At 45.1% G+C, this 22,538-nt stretch overlaps 1 protein-coding gene across 3 annotated transcripts in view; it reads left to right on the top strand.

The window, feature by feature from the left end:
- Window positions 1-22,538, top strand: part of LOC135384193 (neural cell adhesion molecule 1-like) — a 210,984-nt gene extending 188,446 nt beyond the window's left edge. Inside the window, exons 6-15 of one of the 3 annotated variants that reach the window (XM_064613416.1) lie at window positions 121-411; window positions 13,295-13,752; window positions 15,738-15,873; window positions 16,650-16,784; window positions 16,892-16,916; window positions 18,780-18,847; window positions 19,854-19,982; window positions 20,648-20,794; window positions 20,860-21,044; window positions 22,469-22,538. In XM_064613416.1, the coding sequence (XP_064469486.1) occupies window positions 121-411; window positions 13,295-13,752; window positions 15,738-15,873; window positions 16,650-16,784; window positions 16,892-16,916; window positions 18,780-18,847; window positions 19,854-19,933 (1,193 nt within the window). In that variant the 3' untranslated portion in view covers window positions 19,934-19,982; window positions 20,648-20,794; window positions 20,860-21,044; window positions 22,469-22,538. Of the gene's footprint in view, window positions 1-120; window positions 412-13,294; window positions 13,753-15,737; window positions 15,874-16,649; window positions 16,785-16,891; window positions 16,917-18,779; window positions 18,848-19,853; window positions 19,983-20,644; window positions 20,795-20,859; window positions 21,045-22,468 lie in introns of all 3 variants that reach the window. The other 2 variants (XM_064613415.1, XM_064613414.1) reach the window with 2 other exon arrangements.

Raw genomic sequence — 22,538 nt, 5'->3', positions numbered from 1 at the left:
GCCGTTGTCGTCCTCGGCAGAATTTGTAGTGACACTACTGTGTTTGAATACGAGAGGTTCTGAGTCTATGGCCAGGAGACCCGTTGACCGTCGCTCCATTGTTTTACAAACATTTTACAGACCCTCCGGAGCTTCACGTGAGGTTGGGCAACCATCTCCGGGAAGGCGGCATCATGGAGCATCGGGACGTGTACCTGGAGTGCTCGGTCTCTGCCAACCCTCCCGTGACGGAAGTGGGATGGCGTTTCGAGGGTCAGGACTTGCACACCAATACCTCCGCTGGGCTCATCGTCAGCAACCGATCCCTCGTGCTTCAGAAGGTGCAGCGAGAAGCACGGGGCCATTACTCCTGCACGGCCGCTAACTCCCTCGGCAGAGGCACCAGTGGACCTTTTTTTCTGCGGGTCCAGTGTAAGTATAGAGCTCTCTCTCTCTCTCTCGTGTGATACCATTCGGCAGGAAAGTATTTTATCAGAGATGAATTCTCAAGTTGCTGACGAACAACAACAAAAACAATTAAAGGAGCTATAAACCGTGCATTCACACGAGCGACATACTCACAGAAGATGATTCTAGTGGAAGAAAAAGCGCAAGTACTGCTTACACAGAGCAGAAGTTCCATCCCGTGTTGTGCCTGCGGCGCCATCGCTGACGTAGCCCACCTCCTGCTAACGTGCCCGACGTTCTCGGCGCCCCGTGCCGCCCTCGCCCGACGCCTCCAAGCCTTGGGCCACCACCCCCTCTCGCTCGCTACACTCCTCGGGCCTGTCCCGCGCCCTGGGCAACGGGATGTTACCAAGGCGCTCTTCGAGTACCTCAAGGCCACAGAAATGATGACCGCCCTCTGAAGCACAGGCGGCAAGCCTCACCGCCCGCAGCACATCGTTCCCATCGCGGCTTCTCCCGCACCTGTTTTTTCCTCTTTCTCTTTCTTTTTTTAAGGGGTAGCAAGCCGGCACTTGCCTGGCTGACATCTCCTTTGTGTGAATAAACATATACCCCCCCCCCCCGTGTTGTGCTGAGCATTCACACGGTGCGGACTACCCGGAGCGGCGTATTGCGCATTTAGCAGACGACACCTAGCAGACGACGCCGTCAGCGTGTTCTCCTGTCGTCTGCAACGGACTTCCTTGTGGCTGTGGCGCAGGATATATTCCCTAGGTTAGCAGTGTACGTGAAGACACGACGCTGAGCAGCCAGCCATGACGTTTTTCGCGTCTTCCGCTTCTGTGGAAATGTCGCTCGTGTGAATACACGGAAACTGTACCAAGCGAGCCCGCAGACTGTGTCGGCTCCAAACGGCGATTTCAACGTGTTATCTGTGACACCTTTTGTATAGGTGAATTTGATAGGTGCGTATCTTCAGCACATAGCACGCTCCTAGCCAACCATCTCCCCGAATGACAACGTTCTCGTACATGATTTGTTGATAACGAGAGGCGGAGCCTGTTATGTATCTATTATGCGCGGCTACAAAATGGGATATGCCTCCCGTTTTCAACAAATCAGAGACGAGAACCTTGTCATTCGGGATGATGTTTGACTAGGAGCGTGCCATGTAGTGAAGTTCATCTTGAAGAGGGTAAAGCAGAACGCTATGTGTACCTCGACATTGGCGTGTGACTGGGTGCTACAATTCTTCAGATGACGTAACGATGGATAGAGGTATCTGGACGGCGGTGCGTCTATTCGCCCGAATACGCAAGAGAGTGCGGTTTTCTATTAGCGCTGCACAAGTTATGAAGGAGAAGAATTGAACAATAAATTGTAAATAGAAATAAGAAGGGTAGAAGAATAATATTACATCTATTAAACCCGTAACTAAATACATGCAGATAGGAGTTCTTACCTCCTTTAAGTGTAGACTGGTGATCTCACGGGGTGCTTCGCCGCCTAATCTACAAGAGCCAACCATTTCACGAGGAGTTGCCATGGTCTGATGAGTTAGCACGGCACGCACGCGAGTGTAGCACAGGAGAGAGGGTTAGAGCCTACATCAGCTGTTGACCAACCGCTCACGAAAGACACATATGGTTTCATGTTTTACGTCGGTCCATTCGTTTTTTGTCTCTAGGGCCGTTTATGGGCATATAAAATAAAATAAATGAAATGAAATAGACGAGCGATGTGTTTGCCCGTCCGGCAACATTGCTCGCCATCTCGAAGCATCGTGCACCCTGGTTTGGCCTTGCAGGGAATTGTGCCGACAATTACACTCTAAGAAAAAAAGGGAGTAATTTTACTCCTTTTGGGGAAGTAAACGCATTGCCACGAAAAATAGTCCCTTTCGGGAGTAAATGCACGGGAGTAAATGAATGTCACAGAGTGGAGACTGCATTTTCATGCTCTGTTCTCAGAATTCCAGGTACATAATTCGTGTGCGTGCATGAAAATACTTCGAATCAAACAGTCAACAGTGATATGTCGAGCGATATAAAATCTTGCGACATACATATAGGGCACAATTTGGGAAGAAAGATGCGCTAACTGTTTCTTACTCCGTGTAAGTGCACTCTAAGAAAAAAAGGAGTACTTTTACTCCTTTTGGGGAGTAATTGCATTGCCACAAAAAATAGTCCCTTTCGGGAGTAAATGCACGGGAGTAAATGAATGTCACAGAGTGAAGACCGCATTTCACGCGCTGTTGTAAGAGTCCCAAGTACATAATTGGTGCGCATGCATGAAAATACTTTGAAGTAAACCGTCAACCGTGATATCTCGAGTGATATAAAATCTTGCGCCATACTAGGGCACAATTTGCGAAGAAAGATGCGCTAACTGTTTCTTACTCTGTGTGGCTGGAAAATTGCTACGTTGTCTGAGTTATACAACCTTATGTCCTTCAAATTGACCAAGGGCACATATTTACGTAGGCTGTTGCATTCAGGAGACCATTCGCGAAGTTTAGTGACAATTGGCAGTCCTGGGGAGTAAATGTCGGGACTAAATGTTGGGTTAGGGGACTAAAATGGGGAGTAATTGCACGCTAGGGGAGTAGAAGCTGCAATTACTCCCCGTTTTACTCCTTTTTTTCTTAGAGGGTGGGAAATTGCCAAGTTTGCGGACTTATACAGCCTTATGTCATCAAATTGACCAGGAGCACATATTTACTTAGACTGTTGCATTCGGAAGACAGTTTGCAAAGTTCATTGGCAATTTGTAGTCCTGTGGAGTAAATGTCGGGGTTAGGGGACTAAAATGGGGAGTAATTGCAGTCTAGGGGACTAGAAGCTGCAATTACTCCCCATTTTACCCCCCCCTTTTTTTTTTCTTAGAGTGTACCTTGCACCATCTGAAGAAAAGTCATGCGCAAGCACCCGAGTATTCTTCGGATATGGCCCTCTTATGCCTTCTCTGATGTTTTGGTCAGAACGTCAGCCTCCTGCACAGCGCATGACTACCTCTATGAGCCTATACGTTAACTTGTGGTTATGTGAACTCAGAACCGCATAACGTTTCGCGCATGACCTTCTGCCAATTATCAGCAGCACGAAACGCGACTCATTGAAATTTTCATTATAGGCTAGTTGAAACACTCATCGTACAGACCAAGTTCGTTACATGGACTACTCGTCTACGTGTAACTTATATGGAAAACATTTTTACACCTTGATTTTGTATCGCAAGTTTAGGAAACGAAACGACAGTAGAATCTGGTTGGCATGTGGCTATCTGCTCCGTCCTAAAAGTGTGCAAGCGGTGGTTATTGACAGACAGGTAGACTTACGGCAATACAAAACTTGACTAACAAAACGCAGCTACTCGAAAGGAGACTTGTACAAAATACTGCGCAAAAGTATTTAAAATAAGATACTAAATACTCTACGGAAAAAGTATTTAAAATAGAGTACAAAATACTCAAAACTGAAAGTAATTTGAGTAGAGTACTAAATACTCTAAGAAGTATTTAAGATACTGTTTAAAGTACTTTAGTATTAGCAGTAAGTGAAACGCGTATTCTGAACGTGGCCTTACAAATGAAAGGAATAAACTTCATCAGCCATGCATATCTTTGATTTGCAACGTCTTGGTGTCAAGTAATGTTTGGTGAACTTTGGTGAACCCAAGTAAACTTTGTTGATATGTTCTGACCCAAAACTTCGTAATCCCTCCTGTATGTCGGTTCGGGTCTTTCAACCTCTGGCACGTGTTTATTGCTTTGATGACCAAGGAAATAAATGCCGGGATTATCTTGTACCTAATCCCCTGGTGATTCACCTGGCAATATGAATAGGACCAGTTTTCTGACGAAGCTGGATATTAAGAAGCAAGGCCAGGCTTAGGACCAGCCTATTGTACAAGAAGATAAATGACAGATTCGCGAATTCCCGAAAAAAAAGAAAACGAAGAAAAAGGGGGTTAAATTCCAGTGCGCTGAAAATCTCGGCACGGCGGGAAGCGTGCTGGATATGGCTTGACGAGGAAGGAAAGTATTTCCTTCCTCGTACTGAGTAGCAAATACCGAAAAAAGTATTTTAAATACATTAAAAATACTTGTCGCAAAAAAGTATTGAGTAGAGTACCAAAATAAACGAAAAAGTATTTAAAATATTGTATTTTGAGTACGTACTCAAGATACGTACAAGTCTGCTCGAAAGACATTTGCTATACGGCGCACAAGATAAACTACCTATTTAGAGGTCGGCGATCAGAAACGCCATGATGCAAGAAGCACAAAACAGATTACGTTTCATGAATACAATCCTCGTCATATATCGCTCCAACTATTTCAGCAGCAAGACACGTTTCCCATGATTCCGTGTTTCAGATCCATCCAAATCGCTGCGGTATTGAATTGCGCTCAACTCGCCGCAACCTAAAATAGTTTCGCGTTAGATAAAGTACGGTACATTAACAGACGCACATCTCGGTTGCGGTGAACTGCACAAAATTGTGATCCACGATAACAAAAACGATTGGCACCCAAGCAGCACAATGTACTGAAAGTCGAGTGCAATAGGGGTGGACGGGTAGGTGGAAGGCCTTGAACACACTCGTAAAACTAAAGAACATTGATAAGACACATACCGTCCACCCCTATTGCACTCGACTTTCAGTACATTGTGCTGCTTGGGCATATCCCCCCTGCCCCCGCCACCCAAGCAGCACAATGTACCGAAAGTCGAGTGCAATAGGGGTGGACGGTATGTGTCTTATCAATGTTCTTTAGTTTCAGGAGTCTGTTCAAGGCCTTCCACCCACACGTCCACCCCTATTGCACTCGACTTTCAGTACGTTGTGCTGCTTGGGCAGTGTCTTTTCTTCTTTTTATTTATGTCATATTTCTTAATTTTTATTTATTTATGGAATAGTAAGCCGACGTCCCGTTTTGCTGACCTTTCCCCCGTTTTTTGTTTTTCCTTTTCGTCTAATAACTATAACCCCCCCCCCCTTCACTGTCCTCATCTTCATTCACTACGACCCAGACATGCATTCATTTGTCCAGCCTCAGGGAATATTGAAGGAAAAAAGGTCTCGACTTCGTTCCGGTACAAATCTTTTTTCCCCAAATCACACACACAAAAAAAACCGAGATTGCGAAAATCAGAATCCACGGAAGAGATAATTAAAAAAAGAATATATGTCGTTTCGTCTGTTTCCTTTTTATCTGCGTGCCCACTCCACGGGAGTTCTTTCCGCAGATAGAAAAAGGATCTTGTTCCCTACACGCCTTATCGGGAATCGGGACTGCGCATGCGCGATTCCTGTCTCCTAAGCCTAAGGCGACAGTGCTAGGAGGGGAAGGTTGAGTCGTTCCTTTATGAAGGTGATATCGTGTGCTTTGTATCTCGAGGTACCTCATATATGCTCTTTGTACGTATGCCGGCTAGGAAGCGCAGTATAAAATATAATATCCGCCTTTTCTACTGGATTTTTTTTTTATCACCATTTCAAAGTGAATTACCAGTCCTAATTGGGAAGCGGACGCTCACAGAAGAAAAGAAGTATGTAAGAAGTTTCACGGAGTATGAGAAAAATGGGGTTTCATTAAACAGTAATTGTGATTTGCTTTTCGCGAGCACAATGGGAGAGAGGTGGATATAAAGTACGGAATAATTACGCATTCCTTCAGCGGCTCCCGTCGAAAAGAATTTTTTTTCCTCACACTTTTTTTTTTTTTTTTGAAGTCCTGGCAACTGGCAACAATGGAATGCCTGAACCGTACAATTTCCAGCCCTGCATAGAAAAACCTTGGAAGTTCTCTTTTCTTCGAATTTTTGAAAAGAAAAAAAAACGGCTACCTTTATTTCCATTATACAAGAAGCAAAGGGAATGTATGCTCCTGTTTTGGTTCATGCCCTGCAAAAATGGTGATGATTACATCGACAAGCTGGTGATAGAATAGAAAATAAATCTACGGAACTGAGCTCGGAAACGTTCGTCCCTAATGCCTCGCATGACCGCACCGCTGCGTTCGAGTCCCAGGAGAAGTTACATTCCGAAACTAGCACCGTCGGCAGTGCATTACTTACATTGTAGAGCGGTTTGTAATGGTAAACAAACAAACGTGAAATGCAAACCAAAAAATTCTCGAACTAGAGCTGATGAATGTACAGGAATTTCTTCCCTACCGCTACTAGCTTCTTTTTTTCTTGTTATTGTTATCATTATTTATCATTTTATTATTTATCATTATTTATCATTTTATTCACTACGCTACAATGAGCCCTACTTCACACCGTGTGCACGAACTAACTATGGCTCACAGTTGGTTTCATATAACCTTCCACGACATATTCATTCCCATATCCAAAACAACATTAACATCAGCTGTCTTTCAATTCGCTCAATAAAGGCCATGTATGTTCACTAGGATAGTCATATTATTTCGTGTGTTCTCATAGCTTTTTTGTTTTATGCATCTTAATGCATTGTGTTCATTACTATTGTCTAACTCCGTGATTCATCTGGTTTGCTATTTGTTATTTTCGCTTTGCATTGTCTGGTTTGCTGTTTTGTCATCTTTATGTCTGCTTTATGTCTGCTTTATCTGTCGAGTGTACAAAGGGGGGTCAGACCTCGTCAAGCTGCAGTTTTTGCAGCTTTTTATCTGTATCCCCCCACCAAGTGTCATTGGTGAAAATAAATTATTATTATTATTATTATTATTTCTCAGGCCTCAAATTTCAGCACATGTAATTCCCCGACGTCACACGATGAATTACAGAAGCCGGAAACCGTAAATATCCTGAATTTGAATATGCTCCGCAATTATTTGTTGTTTCATCAATTTTGATATCAGGCTCGCTCAGCCGATAACACGCATGAGGATGAGGATAGTTGTAAATCCTGTCTGCAAATCCATATAGTTAAAAAAAAAAGCATCGTCTGGAGACTGCCGCGAGATGCGCGCGAAAGTACAGGGTCTTCCAAGAAAAAGTACGACGTTATGTAAGATCAGCACGGCGGACGTCCAAGCTTTCGTCAATGACGAATGGGGTGCTCAAAAATTTTCACCTTACAGGATTGTTTCAGTAAATTATCGGAAATTAAAAACTGCTATTTCTCATACAATATCAATACTCTATTTCCGCCATTCTCTTGAACTGTCGGGGCCTCGCCGATGCCCCGCAAATTGTCTCTAGCACGCACGTTCACTTGGAGTGGAATCGAAGTGTCGTGCTGCCAAATTGTAAAGACGCAGCGAAACAAAGATCGTAACAAACTTTTGACTGCCATGAAACTATTCAATCCAGCGTATACACCTGCCTTAAAGTAGCACAGAAGTCATTTTTAACACCCAGTTTTCTTCTTATAAAACTGTTAAGTTTGCTAGTAAGATGCACCACGCGAAGTAATTTACACCACAGAGTCATAATTATCGCAGAAGCTGAATTTAAAATATGCCGCAAAAAGCGACCGTGCGCAACGGTGGTGAAGAGCAGTACCAGCCTGTGATCTGCCTGGAACCTCGCGCTGACGCTATAAGGAGAACGCTCCCTGATTGGCCTAGAAAAATGTTGTCTGGTACTCCGCTGTCGTCTGCTACTCGGCTGTTCGGGGTCTGATAAAGCCTTTCTCCTTGCTCGGTAATGCTTCGGGCGCTCCTTGTATCCCCAATTCTCCGGGAAAACTGGCAAAACAGGTTTACGGCGGCAAAGGAACAATGCGCTGACCCCCACTGATCGGCAAACCAGAACGAGTCTCCTTATGCCGTCATCGGTGACGTGCCATCATACCTCCTCATCCTCGTTATAGCTGGAGTGGCGAGTTAAGGGTGAAGGCGCGGAGCTATGTTTATGTGAGTTTTTTTCTGGGAAACAAATTGCACACATCAAAACCTTTCGCGCTATTCGGTATAATGACACACACACTTTCATCAGATGTCTTAATCTGAAATTTTTTAGGATGGCCCTCTGTACTCCTTTAAAGGCATTCTAATGTAAAAAAATAATATAACCACCATGATTTAAGATGCCGTCATGCAGAATTTGGCTCCGTGGCGATACACACAAGTCATCTCTCAGTTCTTCATACTTTGCGTACTAATTCACTTTAACCCCCCCCCCTTCTATCATCCCCATATCATCGTCATCATGTCTCTCTCTCTCTCTCTCTCACTTTAACGTTCGCCTAGGAAACTAGTGCCTGCCTCTCCCGTATTGGCAAACAGCTATCACGCGAAATTGAAGTACAACCTAACGAATTTATTTCTCAAGTAGTAACCTGAATTTTAGACAGGTTACCGTAATTTCACGTGAATAAGCCGCACCGCAGATAAGCCGCAGGACGCGTTTTTAGGAACGTTTTGAAAATTTTCTGGCAGATAAGCCGCACTCGCAGATAAGCCGCGGGCAATACGAGACGACTGATTTGTGAGACAAAGGAGACCATAGAGAAGGCCATAAACCTTGTGGTCCATACTACAGGGTCGGCATAGTGTACAGCAAAGGAGGTCAGCTCTAGAGTTCTACCAAGATCGGATTGTGCCCTTGTTGGGAGTTTTTCATGGATTGATGGGTCAGTGGTCTTCCAGAAGACGTGAATCACTGTCACCACTTTCGTTAAAGCTGCTTGGGGGAATGCACCAGGAAGACCAGTCTACTCGAACGTGGACCTGTCCCTGTTACGCACTCTTCGTGCATCGGCAGGGCAGTGCTGTTCCAGAGACACTATCGGCCCTTTCGTTAAAACCGGCGTATGGGAAAAATACCAGGAAAAAATGGTCATCAGATAAGCCGCACCGGTGGATAAGCCGCAGAGCGCCCGTGAGAAAAAAAATCACGCATAAGCCGCGGCTAATACGCGTGAAATTACGGTACTCATTACTACCATACCTGTTTTAAAGGCTAACAGGACTCTCTAGCGAAGTTCGATTTAAACTGTTGCAACCTGTAAGAATATCTGCGCCATCTGTTGGAGTTTTTCGTGCCTCCGCGTCTCCGTGTCGTCCACTCCACTGCCATTACCTACTGTGAATAGTGTGCCCAGAAAATGAAAGCCGTGAAAGTCGCTAGGCGTGCAAAACATCGCATCCAGGCGATTTCTACGGATGTCTCGTTTACATTCTGGCGTTCCGGCATGCACTAACCATGGGAAACCTTCGGCGACGACCGCCAATATTGCTTGGCACAGCAATCTTTCAAATTAGATTGCTAAAAAGAATGCTCAATGTGCAGCACAGCTGTTACGTGTTTGAAACGTTCAAGTTAGCTTCTTACTCCGTGTTAGCGCCGCGAAGCAACTGCGGCTATTGGAGGACAGCAGGATGGAAAGGGGGTTAGTATGCGTCCGGGGTCGACTTCAAGGGGAACAGTGCGGATATCCGTCTGGAAAGTCTGCCGGAAAGCCCCCGGAAAGAAACCTGAGACAGCACAGCTAGAGTCACTAAATCAGCTACGCTTCAGGGTACCGACACTCAGTTCTAAGAGCGAGCATGCGCCATCTTGTTTCCACGCCGCGCTACCCACGCGCACGCGCGCTGCGCACGTTAGCGCACGATGCCATCTATCGTGCGCGGGTGAAATGTTCCTTTCGTTTACAAGCAGCAGTTGACGGCCTTGAGCTCACCTTGACATGCTCGGGACGCTCTGGTTGGCAATACATGGATTATCGCGCGACAATCATACACGCTTCTCTATTCCACAGGGAGCATTATGTTAGTCGTCTTTGATCCTCAACTGGGGATGTCATACTTCGCTGTCATACCGGCTGCCGGCAAAGCTTCCTCGTCCTCTAAAGTCACTCATCCACAGGCTACGTCTGAATGTGTCCTTCACTCCGTCCTATCGATACCAGCTACTCTGTGAGGTTAGCCCAACGTTGAGCACATACTCCTCCGCTGCCGGACCTATGTCAACTAGAGGCGTACACTGCAGTCACAGCTTGCCACCCTTGGCTGCCGCCCCTTCAACTTGTCGACCATCCTCGGCCCTTGGGACACCGCGGCCGACTCCAGGGCGGCCTTACGTCACGTGGATGACTTCTTTGAGGCGACAGGCCTAAAGGACCCATTATGACCCCGGGCAGCGCCCTCGGACATTCCCACCATCACGATCACGTCCAGCATCGTCATCGCCACTTCGATCATTCCCGTCATCTCTCATCGTCATCACTCATCACTGTCACCACTCATATTAGCACCCTAGCTATGGGGCAGCGTTCCACTCCTAGAGTGGAAAACCTCCCCACTTCATCATCACAATATATATGTTGTTGTTGGGGATGGTACCGGTGTGGAGATGGCGCTCCTGTGCTCTCCCTTGGACCTCAGTGTCGATACTCTGGAGCGAAGCTTATTGAGTGACTCTAGGCAGAGCCAGTGCTAGGATTCGAACCCACCACCTCCCAGTCTTGAGCGCGACCTTGACTACGACCAACGAGCGGACGCTGGTTGGTCGTAACCATGCTCAGCCATAGCGCAGGTTCTCTAGTCGCCCAGTTTCTAAGCGTTTGCCATTCACTTTACAGTTCCTTTGAACCTTTTTTGGAATGGGGTAGGGTCCTAGCTGCACTCAACGCAGGGAAATATCCCACATCATCATCATCATCACCATCCATTAATCTACACTCTTAAAAATGAACTTCACCGCATAGCACGCTCCTAGCCAACCATTATCTCGAATGATATCGTTATCTGCCCTGATTTGTTGAAAACGGGGGGCGTACGCCATTTCTGTGACACTTATGCTGTTCATAATTGTCACAGAAAAGGCGTACGCCCCCTGTTTTCAACAAATCAGGGCAGATAACGATATCATTCGAGATAATGGTTGGCTAGGAGCGTGCTATGCGGTGAAGTTCATTTTTAAGAGTGTATGTTGTTGTTGTTACAGTCCCTTTAAGCCATGTGTCTCTCTATAGATGAAGTGCAGACCAAAGACTGACAGTGAGGGCATACCTGCAGACGAGTCGTTGGAGGAACTTTATATTGAAAAAAAAAAACAAAAAAAACACCGTATCTGATAACAGCGAAAAATGATACGAAAAGCTTTTCGTCACTTTCTCCTGTGTCTCACACTTTTTCGGTGTGCAGATGAAAGACCTTTCGCGCTACAGGTGAGTTAAGACTGTCGTTTTTTTCTCGAGAACGCATATCATTTGTTGCGCAACCAGGAGCAGCCAATAGCGAAAAGAAAAAGACGTCCTTCGCTGAACCCTTCGGTTGCTGGCACGGGGAGGAATCTTTCATTAGCCTAATGGTGTAGTTTCTTTGCGCGTCTGAAATTCGGTTCCCACTGGATGCCCTCAGCGAGCGTCGTATTTCCAATCTCATCAGACAGTGACCTCCTGGTACTTCCCTATTTCGCTAATTACTCGCGTATATTGAAAGGCCTGATGTTTCTAGAGAGTGATCAAACCCTTTTGACAAACTCGTAATTAAGCGTAGCTGATCTTATAATAGCATTGATCCCGCATAAGCTGCCGTTCATCCTATAAAAACTTAATATGCACATTGCGAGAAAATAGCTCCAGGGAAAATATCTTCATTGTTTCACCGTCGGCGCTATAAGACATGGAACGAAACAGGTACTTGACTTGCGGTCCGATGACGCTCGTAGCCTTTGACTCTACACGACTACTGCTCTGTTCTGTACGGCAACCATGTTCGAACACGTTACTTTAGTGATCACTTCCGAACGGTCGTGCGTCATAGTTGTAATAGTATCCCACGCACTTCAGCAACATTTTGTATTACTACGTCAACAGAAAGGACCTTTCAGAAAAGATATGTGTTATAATGTTACTTTTAGAGCCCGCAGAACCATGTTTTATCTGAACTCTCCCGAACTAGCGCAACAGTCAAAGGTGTACAAGGACGGGCTCATAGACGTATAAAAAGCGTAGGAACTGATTTCCAGTTATCGCCTGCAGGTTGCGCATTTTAAAACTGCAACAGTAAATGTCTCTTGTTCCGCTTGCTGCATAAGGAATCCTTGCTGGTTCGAGGTATGTCGGGAGACCATTCTAATGACCTCATTTAAGATTTGCATGGAGTGCACTTTGCGAGTAACTGTTGCAGCTTTACGGACTTCCATTTTTTTCTTTCTTAACGCCACACCTTTTCCTCTCACCTTCACCTTCATTCACCTTCCTGGACACCACAGGATCTCGATCCATATTGTGAAGGAGCATCATTATTTCATTCCTTGCATCAGCACCAGTAATGGGGTAGACTATCGCCCCTTGGCGATGATTCTCCCCAGACATCGTCCCGTAATAAAGTTGTTGTTTTAACGCCACAACCCAGGTGGCCAATTTCCCCCATTCATAAACATCGGTGTATTTGTTGTTGTTGTTGTTTATTTATTTATTTATTCAAACTACCCTACTTCTCCACTTACTGTGGAATTGCGTAGGGGAGAGGGAAATACAGCTGATACAAAAATGTCAATCACTATATCTAGCTAACAGAAACTCAGTGCTTTCTAAGTATCAGGAAGATTCAGACATAAATAAACAAAGCTTCATAGAGAACCTGTTTCTACTGTTGGTGGCAACTAGGTCCCGTGGAAGGCCATTCCATTCTGATATGGTTCGCACAAAAAATGAATCCTTAAAGACCGACGACCGGTGGCGATACGGCTCGACCTTGCATGCGTGATCCAGCCGTTCCGAGATAAAATGGGGACTTCGCAAATAATCGTATCGGCTAACACCCGTGTATCCATAGTATATGTCGAAAAAAAGTTTCAAACGAGACGCCTTGCGGCGATTTTCCAGTTGTTGTTGTTGTTGTTCACGCAACATGTGAGAAACACGCATTTCACAGAGACTGGGTGGGGTGGTGCGTGAATGCTTTTATCACCGAAGAGTACCACAACCGTGTGACGAGCATTTTGCCGTATTACAGACGCCCCGGTGTGCGTAGAAGGTCAACAACAAGTGTACGGTGCAGCCCGACACGAAGCCGTCCAGGTGAGCTGCGAAGTGAGCGCTGACCCAGCAACCGTCGCCTTCGAATGGCGGCTCAACAGCTCGGCGGCCGAAGTTCCACCACACTCGTCGGCCGGCGTCCGATCTTTTGCCACGGTGGTTGCACGCTCCGAAGCCGACTACGGTGCATTAGCCTGCTGGGCTCGCAACTCCGTGGGGATCCAGAAGCAGCCGTGCGTGTTCGTCCTGGTGCCCGCCGGACCACCGGAGTCGCCCTCCGACTGTGTCGTTTCTAACCAGACAGAGGACTCCTTCTTCATACTGTGCCGTGAAGGACATCACGGTGGATTAAGACAGCATTTTGTGTTGGAATTGCAAGACAGCGGAGGCGGTCGAAGTAGGGCCAACCTTAGTGGGTCTCTCCCTGCTTTTCAGGTGAGTAATTTTTTTTTTATCTTGAATATCAATGTATGAAGAGCAAAACTGTGGTCAAGGCAGCGGAAATACTGTGCCGGGATAAATACGCACTAAAAACTCCCGAAATATGCATGCAACTATGCACTGAAAATCTTCGAAATTATGCAGTAAAAATTCTCCGTACATGCAAGGTTTTTCATTGGTACGAAGGCGACGTACCAAGTGTCGTTTTAAAAAAGTGAGTATTTTGTTAGGGACAACACGGTAAAATAAATGCGCCTTCGTTCAGCAGCACACAACAAATAATACTTGTGCCACAGATATACAGTCTTCTTTTTTGGGCAATACAGATTTTTCATAAAAAAAACTATAAGGGCTATAGACACGCTGTTTTAACTTCTATATTCTCTGGGCCGGCGGACGTCCTTGGCCATATGTTGCTCGACCGTCAAACGATTAATTACCTAAAAATATTTCATTAACCTTTTAATTATACGCTACGAACTTGTCGCGATGTGAACGTCGTTTCCCTTCGGTGACCTGATATCGTAGCCGTTTTCAGAACAAAAATTCGTTCGGTGGATCGTCCGAAGAAAAGTTCGTGAAAAAACACAATTTTTTCCCCTTTATTTTGTTCATTGCGCATTTTCAGAGACCCGTCTTTCCTTTGCCCCCAATGTGAGAGGGTGAAAGAGTACGCTGTCGCCTCTTGTGTCATGGAAAAAGATTAACAAAAAATGCAACACAAGATAAGGGCAGTTCCGATAGCGTAACCCGATACATGTGTTTTTGTTTTTGTTTTTTCGCCAAGTTAAATATTATAATTGGGAGTAGACGTCGCGAGACAACTGAGATCATGAGCGACGCTACAGCCGCAAGTTAAAGCTCATCTTCAACGCATGAGCTCCTTCACCCTCTCACATTGGGGGTGAAGGAAAGACGCGTCTCCGAAGATGCGCAATGAACAAAATAAAGACGAAAAAAAAGGTGTTGTTTAACGAATTTATTGCGGACGATCTACCGAACGTGTTTTTGTTCTGAAAACAGCTACGATATCACGTCACCGAAAGGAACAGATGTTCTCATTGGGACATCTTTTTTGGACATCTGGGGGGCTTTTATAATGAAGAAGTTAATTACTGAAAGTTAATTAGGACATTACCTTAGGAGTTTGCTGGTGCCTTCTTAAAGAGCGCCCTTCAGCATATGCTATATTGCAACTGACTTCATCTCGAACAAAGTGATAGAGATATTTTTTTGAAAATCTGTTCGTATTTTGCTGGGGCACCCTGTATACACCATATATAACCCTTGTGAGCGACCCCAAACCAAGACCAAATGCTTTTTTTTTTCACCGTTCAAACAAGAAACCACATTTAAAAAAAACATGCTTGTGCCGGAACCGCATGAATTAGGGATGTTGTGTATAATCTTTAGCCTACACTTCATAAGAGCAACGACAAGAACGTGAAATGCTGCGCAAGGACTAAGCTGAGACATTCATACTCCTTGGGCGTCTACGGGCAACCGAAAAGGTGTCAGTTTTTAGCTCAGACGCCGCCCTGCCGTTTGAGTGGTGTGCCGCTTCCTGCGTGACTACAGCACTTAACACTATACTGGGAGCTCTGGGAATGTTACCGTTAGGGTTGTGAGGAGGGTTAGGAATGTCACGTAGGGCATGGTGGTCCTTCTCGTCGGCCGTGCAAGGTTGTAAGTGTACACGAATAAATACGTAAACAGATCAGATCTTGGGGACGCGCTAACAAGAAGAGACACCCACTATCTGCATTACTGTAAAAACTGAGGATTTTCAGTGTTAAACAATTACGATATATATACTGGACGTTACGCGTTTTTATGGCGTGCCCCTTGAGCTCTACGCGTGCACACATTTGTCGTTGTAGAGTCCGGCGCCAAAATATCTAACGTATTTTCAGGATGTTAGCAGGACACTTTTGAGTATAAGTTCACTGACAGGACACCATCATGGTTGCTCGCTGCAGGTAGTCGATCTTCCAGCTGGCACAGACTTCGTGCTGGTGGTCTACGCTGCAAATGCCAAGGGCAGGAGCCCACCTGTGCTCTTAACTGCTGGCACGTTACCAGCTGCCGCAGAGAGCATACTAAGGCAGGGCACAGGTAAGATACACGTGACCACATGATGCTGTCTACTGCGATTCTGGGTATAAATATTATGAATGTAAGTCCAACGAGGACCAGTATGTGTCCTTCTCTATAATTTAAGGCACATTAACTACCTCAAGGCTGGTATATGACAAGAGCAACACGTTATTCGCAGGAGCGTCCTTTAAACAGAGCCCGTCCAATTAATTTTTAACAGGAACAGGGGGGGGAGGGGATATGTATCAGACGAACAGGGGGAAAAAAGGGAAAGGTCAGCCAAATGGGACGCCGACTTGCTATTCCGGAAAGAAAGAAATGAGAAATAAATAAAGAAAGAAAATTAAGAAATAAATGAACAGAATTACAGAAAGAAAGAAAGAAATAAAATAAGAAGAAAAGAAAATGAATTGGGAAATAAAGGACTAACAAAGGATGAAAGAATGATAAGCTAGATTAAGGTTAAAGATGACAAAAAAAAGATGACTAATAAATGGTGAAAGAATGATGAGATACATCACAGAAGATGACTTTAGAAGTAAAGCATGAGGTTAATGCGTTGAGGGTGAGATTGGGGCACTGGAAGAATGAGATTGCACGACTGGAGTTCAGAGGCTGTTCGCGAGACCTGAATCGCTCGAGGAAGTCAAAACTGGTTGGGTCGCAGGAGCAGGCTCAATAATTAGTACAAGGAACAGCAGAAATAGTTTATAGGGATAGTAAAATGGACTGGTCAAAACGGAAAACGACTAACTTTCTAGGTCATACGTTGTGCACGCTATCTGTTTCTGCAGAAACAGGCTGGCAGTCGAACTTCAGTCCCGTGTTGGCTGTGCTCCTGACGGTCGTGTTAGGCTTCGCACTGCTCGCCTTCGTTGTCGTCGTCTCAGTGAGGCTCTGGACGCAGAAGGGCTTCCACAGCAACTCGCGTAAGTCGTGATACATTCAATCTCCTCTCATGAATTCCGTCTTCAATACACGGAAGCTTGCGCAGTCTTACTGTACCATGATTTTTTTTTTCTTCCCGTTGCAACAGAGAGCAAGAGACACGCAAGCGAAAGGTACGTCATGTTCCAGCGTAGGGCAAGGAACATTTCTTTCCAAATGATCCATAGACTAACAAAACTACACAAACGACTCGGAGCCAGAAAGGTTTATTATAGTACGTTCAAGGATTAAACTGTTGTAGGGGAAAGAGGCGATAAAGGGGGGAGAGTGAGAGAGAGATTATGTGTTTAATGGCACAAAGGCGGCAAAGACCAAAGAGCGCCAGAACTATGGTTAGTGTGTGGGAGATGATGATGAGAGAGGGAGGAGGAGGACGATAACAAGTGAGTGTGCTAGTTAAAAGCTATCTACAAATATGAGCGATGAGATGATCCAGGATGAGAGATTTACAGGATGAGTTAGGTGACAAAGGCTAAAAGAGGAGGAATGCTGACTGCATCTACATCTACATCTGACTAATTAACCGACACATGGTGATAAATGAAAGGGTGAAGATGGATTGAACGTTTTCTACCGCTCCACGAAATTCCTGCAATGACAGGAATCTGTACGGTCCCACCTACACACAATCTGTACGGTGGACTAACTAAACTACTACGGTGGACTACGGTGGACTAACTAAAGGACTGCGGTGACACAATCTGTACGGTGTGGAAGGTTCACTAACCTGACATCGGCGTTTTTTTTTTCTTTTTTTTTACCGCTGTTTCTTCAGATGTAGTTTCATCAATGAATTTCCTGCAATGCAGCCAACAATAACATAACTTTTCTGGGAACCCATCCACGCGCCTAATGCAGCAGTGGGCAAGCCGACATTGTTTTTCGTTAATTCCACGTTAATGCCGTAAAGCAACTAGGGCTATGAGCAGCGTACAGATGTGGACAGATGGAGAGAGGACAGTATAGGAAGGAGTGGGGTCAGGGGGTTAGCATGCGTCCTAGGCCGACTTCAGGGTGAACAGTGCCGACATTCGTCTGTAAATAAGCCGATTGTAAATCGAAGTTTTGAAAGGTTGGAGATGCTGGGTTGCCCTATAATGACAGGCGAACACAGTTTCAAGGAACTTGCTAAACACCACATCTCTTATTTTATATGTCTGTAGTGTGTTATGTATGTTATTGTAGTCACGTGAATCACTCTTCCTGTCAGATAGAGGGACTCAGAATTGGTAAAAGCAGCATGGATGTAGCAGTTCTATAACCAATCTTGCCCCCAGTCACGACCGCGTTGTTGACCTCCATGTGGAAACTTAATCCCTTCACGAATTAAGGTTAACAAAAATGCTTAGGATTCGTCCGTTGGTTCCCCCCAAATGCTCTTCACAAACTGTTCGAGCATTGAGGCTGTCACAAAACGAGGTTGAAATACAAGGAGGATGTCTCGTCCCAGCATGTACCAGGAGGTACATGCTGGGTACCGAGGGTACCCGTAAATCCTCGTTTACCCGTAATACCCGTAATACCCGTAAATACCCTCGTCGTAAACGAGGGTACCCGTAAATCGGAGATTCATAAGTGGGGTGTTGACTCTATATAATGAACGCTTCTTATTATGACCATGGTCGTTCCCGAAAATTTTGGTCATACTGCGGAATTATCATATTAATGGGGGCATTTCCAGAGGTTTCACTGCATTGTTCCCCAGGCGTATGGTCGTGAAGCGCGTATGCTAGATTATCGGGGGTCACATTAACGAGGGTTCCGTATACCAGTCGATTCAAGCAGCCTTCGTCGGATCGCCGGATTTTCCTGTTTTTGACTCGATTTATGTCTCGGTGCATTTACTCTCCCTCAAAGCTAATGAAACACTCCACACAAAAAACGTCCACACCCAAGCCCTTCGTTCGAATCATTCTTCTTGCTGCAACTTCCGATGCCGTGGCAATTTTTCTAAACTCATCCGTGATTTCTTGCAGGACGTGTGGTCCTGCGCCAGACGTTGTGGATAGAACAATCACTAAAGAAGACGCAACGGAACTTGAGAGTAAGTTTTGATTGATGGTGATTGATTGATTATTTAAAAGAAAACCAGGGAGAAATTGAACTTGTCTCCTGACTGGTTCTGCTACTCCCAAAACAAAACAACAAACAAACATTGGGGGCATTGGGGGCGTACGTACGGTGTCATAAACCAACATCAATTAAGAGCTAATCAATGACGCTCCGATCCTCGCAAATAAAACTACCGAACGCTGCTACCAGTTGAGTGTCGTATATTCGCAACATTTTTTTTTCACTGTGCCTAAATAATTGATTAATTATATCAGACTAATTAGGTGTCTCGTAAACTATTTGTGACTGCTTTACACCAATTACGAATCACAGTTCACTCTTCAATAAAAAAAAATATTTTCTCGCAGTATTTAATAGTGTCGTTGAGTTGAGCTGAGTCGATAAGAAAAGAAAAAAAATGGAGAAATGAGCACTCATTATCCGACTACTCCAGATCACTTAGGAAAACACAAATGGCTATCTGCAATAAAACCAATGAGTGACGAAGACTCTCAGCCAGTCACTCATTCACAGACACTGTCCCCACATGCTGTCAGTCACACTGTGTCCACCAACTTGGAGTCTGCGCAAAATCGCACAAACGCCTGCATGGCGTGAAACTGATGGTCGGGTGTCCAAGGGCACAGGACCTTAACGACATCAAATGGTCTGCCATCCAGCCGAGCTGAAGAAGCTTGTGGAGATTGTCTCTGCTGCTGATACCGTGGACAGGATAACAAGATATGTTCAGTGTCTTCAACAGTCCAACAGGTGCCACATTTGAGTGAATCCGCCTTTCCAAGCCAGTGGTGTCGTAGTTCCTCGTTTAGGATGCGTGGTTGTGGATAAATGTGGTGTATTTGTGTATGTTTTTTTTCTTTCAGAATACTCGCTTCGTTAACAACGAGCGAATACAGAGAAAACAGAAATGAAAAAGAACAAATAGCTGTCCTACCCACTACCTTTCTATTGTATATCTAACTTTGCCTGCGTTACAGCGTTTCCTGAGGGCAAAGGCCTCTGTCTGGCAACCTTGGACCCGGAACAATGTGTTGTCAGCAGTCTGATGCCACGGTGAGCAAGGTGGAACCCGCTGGACACAGAATTCTGTGTTGTCCAACGCTCCGGTACGTATCCTCGCGAAATCTACCAGAGTCTATGCGGTGATCAAAGTATCAACTTCAGGTACCACGTGATAACTGTGACCGCCGCATGTGTCCACGTTGCGGCAAAGAGGAGAACCTCTCTTTAGATTTATTGCCCACCAAAGAAAATTGCCTACTAGATTCTCAGCAGGATCGAGCACGGCCCACCCCCTCGACACCTCAAACACCGCCATGTTCGTTTTGCGAGTGTAACTGATTCGTAAACGACAACAACAAACCGAAACCGGACTGTGAGTGCCTGGCAGAGACGCACGGTTAAGCCCTCACTGCTTGTAGGTTGGTGGCTCAGCTAGAGCCCGACCCAAGCCGTAAAGGAAAGAAAACCACAAATCTTTCGTTGGTCGAGAGCCCGCTTCTGGTGGTTGTGGTGATGACAGCGACAGAGATCGCGGTTGCGCGCCACGTCACGACTGACGCCCTAAGGAATGTGCGTCTTCGGTCCGTTTCTTCTAATCACTTGAGAGCCTTATATGGCCTATGAGAGCGTTTGTGAAAACGTCACAGTTACAATATGTAGATATGTGGACATATCGGGTGGCCATCTGCAGTCTGCTCGTGCACTGTGTAACTGTGGTGTCCTCGTCGACGTCTGTAAGATGTTTTTTTTATGGTTGTGCTTTCAGCAGCGGCTCTTACTATTCGTCTGTCGAAGAACGCGACGAAGTTCCTACAAGACAAGGGTGAAGTGACAGTGGAAAACGCTTTCCGAATACACCAGATTGTTCTTGAGGCCCTGCTGCGCTTACTATCCTGCGGGTGGAGTAGCAGGTAGTGTAAGTTGTACGCAATGACATCGTAGGAAATTCGTACGAAATACTCTCCTTGATACCATTTTCAGGATCATCTGAAAGCAGGACAAGGAAGCGGGAGCTCTTGTGGCTAGGATCAAGGATCACCACTACCATTCCTCGCCAGTCCTTGAACGGTGTCATCAACATATGGCCAACCTAGGCTGCAAGATGGCGCACTGTCCATTATCCTGAAGAGGCAAGTCCTAGGGACAAGTGGTTCATAAAGAACATGGTAAGGACACCTTCATTAAATGTTCAACCAAATTAATCAAACTACCTTGGTAGTAGATTATGGTCACTGCGCGGAACTGTAACTTGTACAAGTTACGCAACAACAGTATTGGGCAAAAGGTAATTGAGTACAGTATTAAATACTTAACCTTTAGAAAGTATTTCAGCAGAATACTAAATACTCTTAAAAGTAACTTTATTAAATGATTAGTACACTATTAAAGGAACTACAACGTGAATGGCAAATCAATACAAAACCTATGTTTTTCTGAAAGCGTGTAACTTGGATGGCGCATGCACAAAAAAGTTCTACTGTTCATGGAGTATCTTTTTAGCAATCGAATATTAAAGACTGCCGCCACAAGCAAAAGTTGTGGACTCCAATACACGTCAACACTGAAGCAACTTCCGCGCCATCTTATGAGAACTCAGGGAAGTGCATTAGACCTACGGCCGGCAGCGGTTACCGAATCGTGTAAGATTCACAGTCGATGCATACCGGGACGCTACAACTTAAACCCGACATTTGTAAAAGAAATGAGCTGGTTGTGAGGTACTGCACGCAGCAACGATAGAAAAGGGGCTTTCAAACTTTCACTCTCTGGTCACGCCTAGATGGTGAGGGGATTTTGAAACAGTTTATTTTTAATCATTGATTATTAAATGGTGATCTTTAAGCGGGGATAGCAAGTGGTTCATTTTAGAAGATATATTTTTAACCGTGTATTTTTTAAGGGGATTATTCTTGAATGTTTTATTCTTAAACGTTTATTCTTAATGGTGGATTTCGGGGACCCCCCTAGAGGCCAACGGATAGCGCAACAGACGTGGTTGGAGGCCGTGGCAGATGCATGACGTTCGTACAGGTTACAACTGTTTAAACTTTGAACCGAACTAATCAGGAACTGCCGCCCCTTTTTTTTTTTCTTCAAAACATGTTTAACAGTAATTAGCAATCTGTCCCAAATACGTTACATACTGTTTCAATGTCACATGATACCTGTAAACCAATCCAGGGTGCATTTCACTAGTTTCGCGTGGCGGACACCTGTTGGTGCCGCGATCGCGGAAATATCAATTTTCGAAATTCACCAATATGAAAATATGAAGAATTGAAACATAATGGCTTGCCGATATTTCGAACAAGGACTGTTCTTCCTCTGGGCAGCTATCTGGGCATAAAAATATGGTAATTCCATTTCACTGTACAGTTCTATTAAGATAAAATTCGCGAAAATGTTTGCATCCCCCACATCGCTACCATCCGTTAGTAGAAAGCGTTCGCACGAGTGTCTGTCGTGTTGTGCCTCGATTCACACTATTGTTTTCATTATAGTTGTCTCGCGACGTATAGACACCCTACTACTTTATGTGACTGCTTCTCCGGACAAGATGCCCCCAGTAATTAAACCATTTAAATTTCAGGACACTTCTGGCTATACCTCACTGTGGGCGGACGACACCTATGAACTCTGTAATAAACAACTGAAATGCT

Source organism: Ornithodoros turicata, chromosome 2, assembly GCF_037126465.1.
Source record: "Ornithodoros turicata isolate Travis chromosome 2, ASM3712646v1, whole genome shotgun sequence".
In the NCBI taxonomy this organism is placed as follows: Eukaryota; Metazoa; Arthropoda; class Arachnida; order Ixodida; family Argasidae; genus Ornithodoros; species Ornithodoros turicata.
This window is presented reverse-complemented; position numbering and strand designations above follow the sequence as displayed.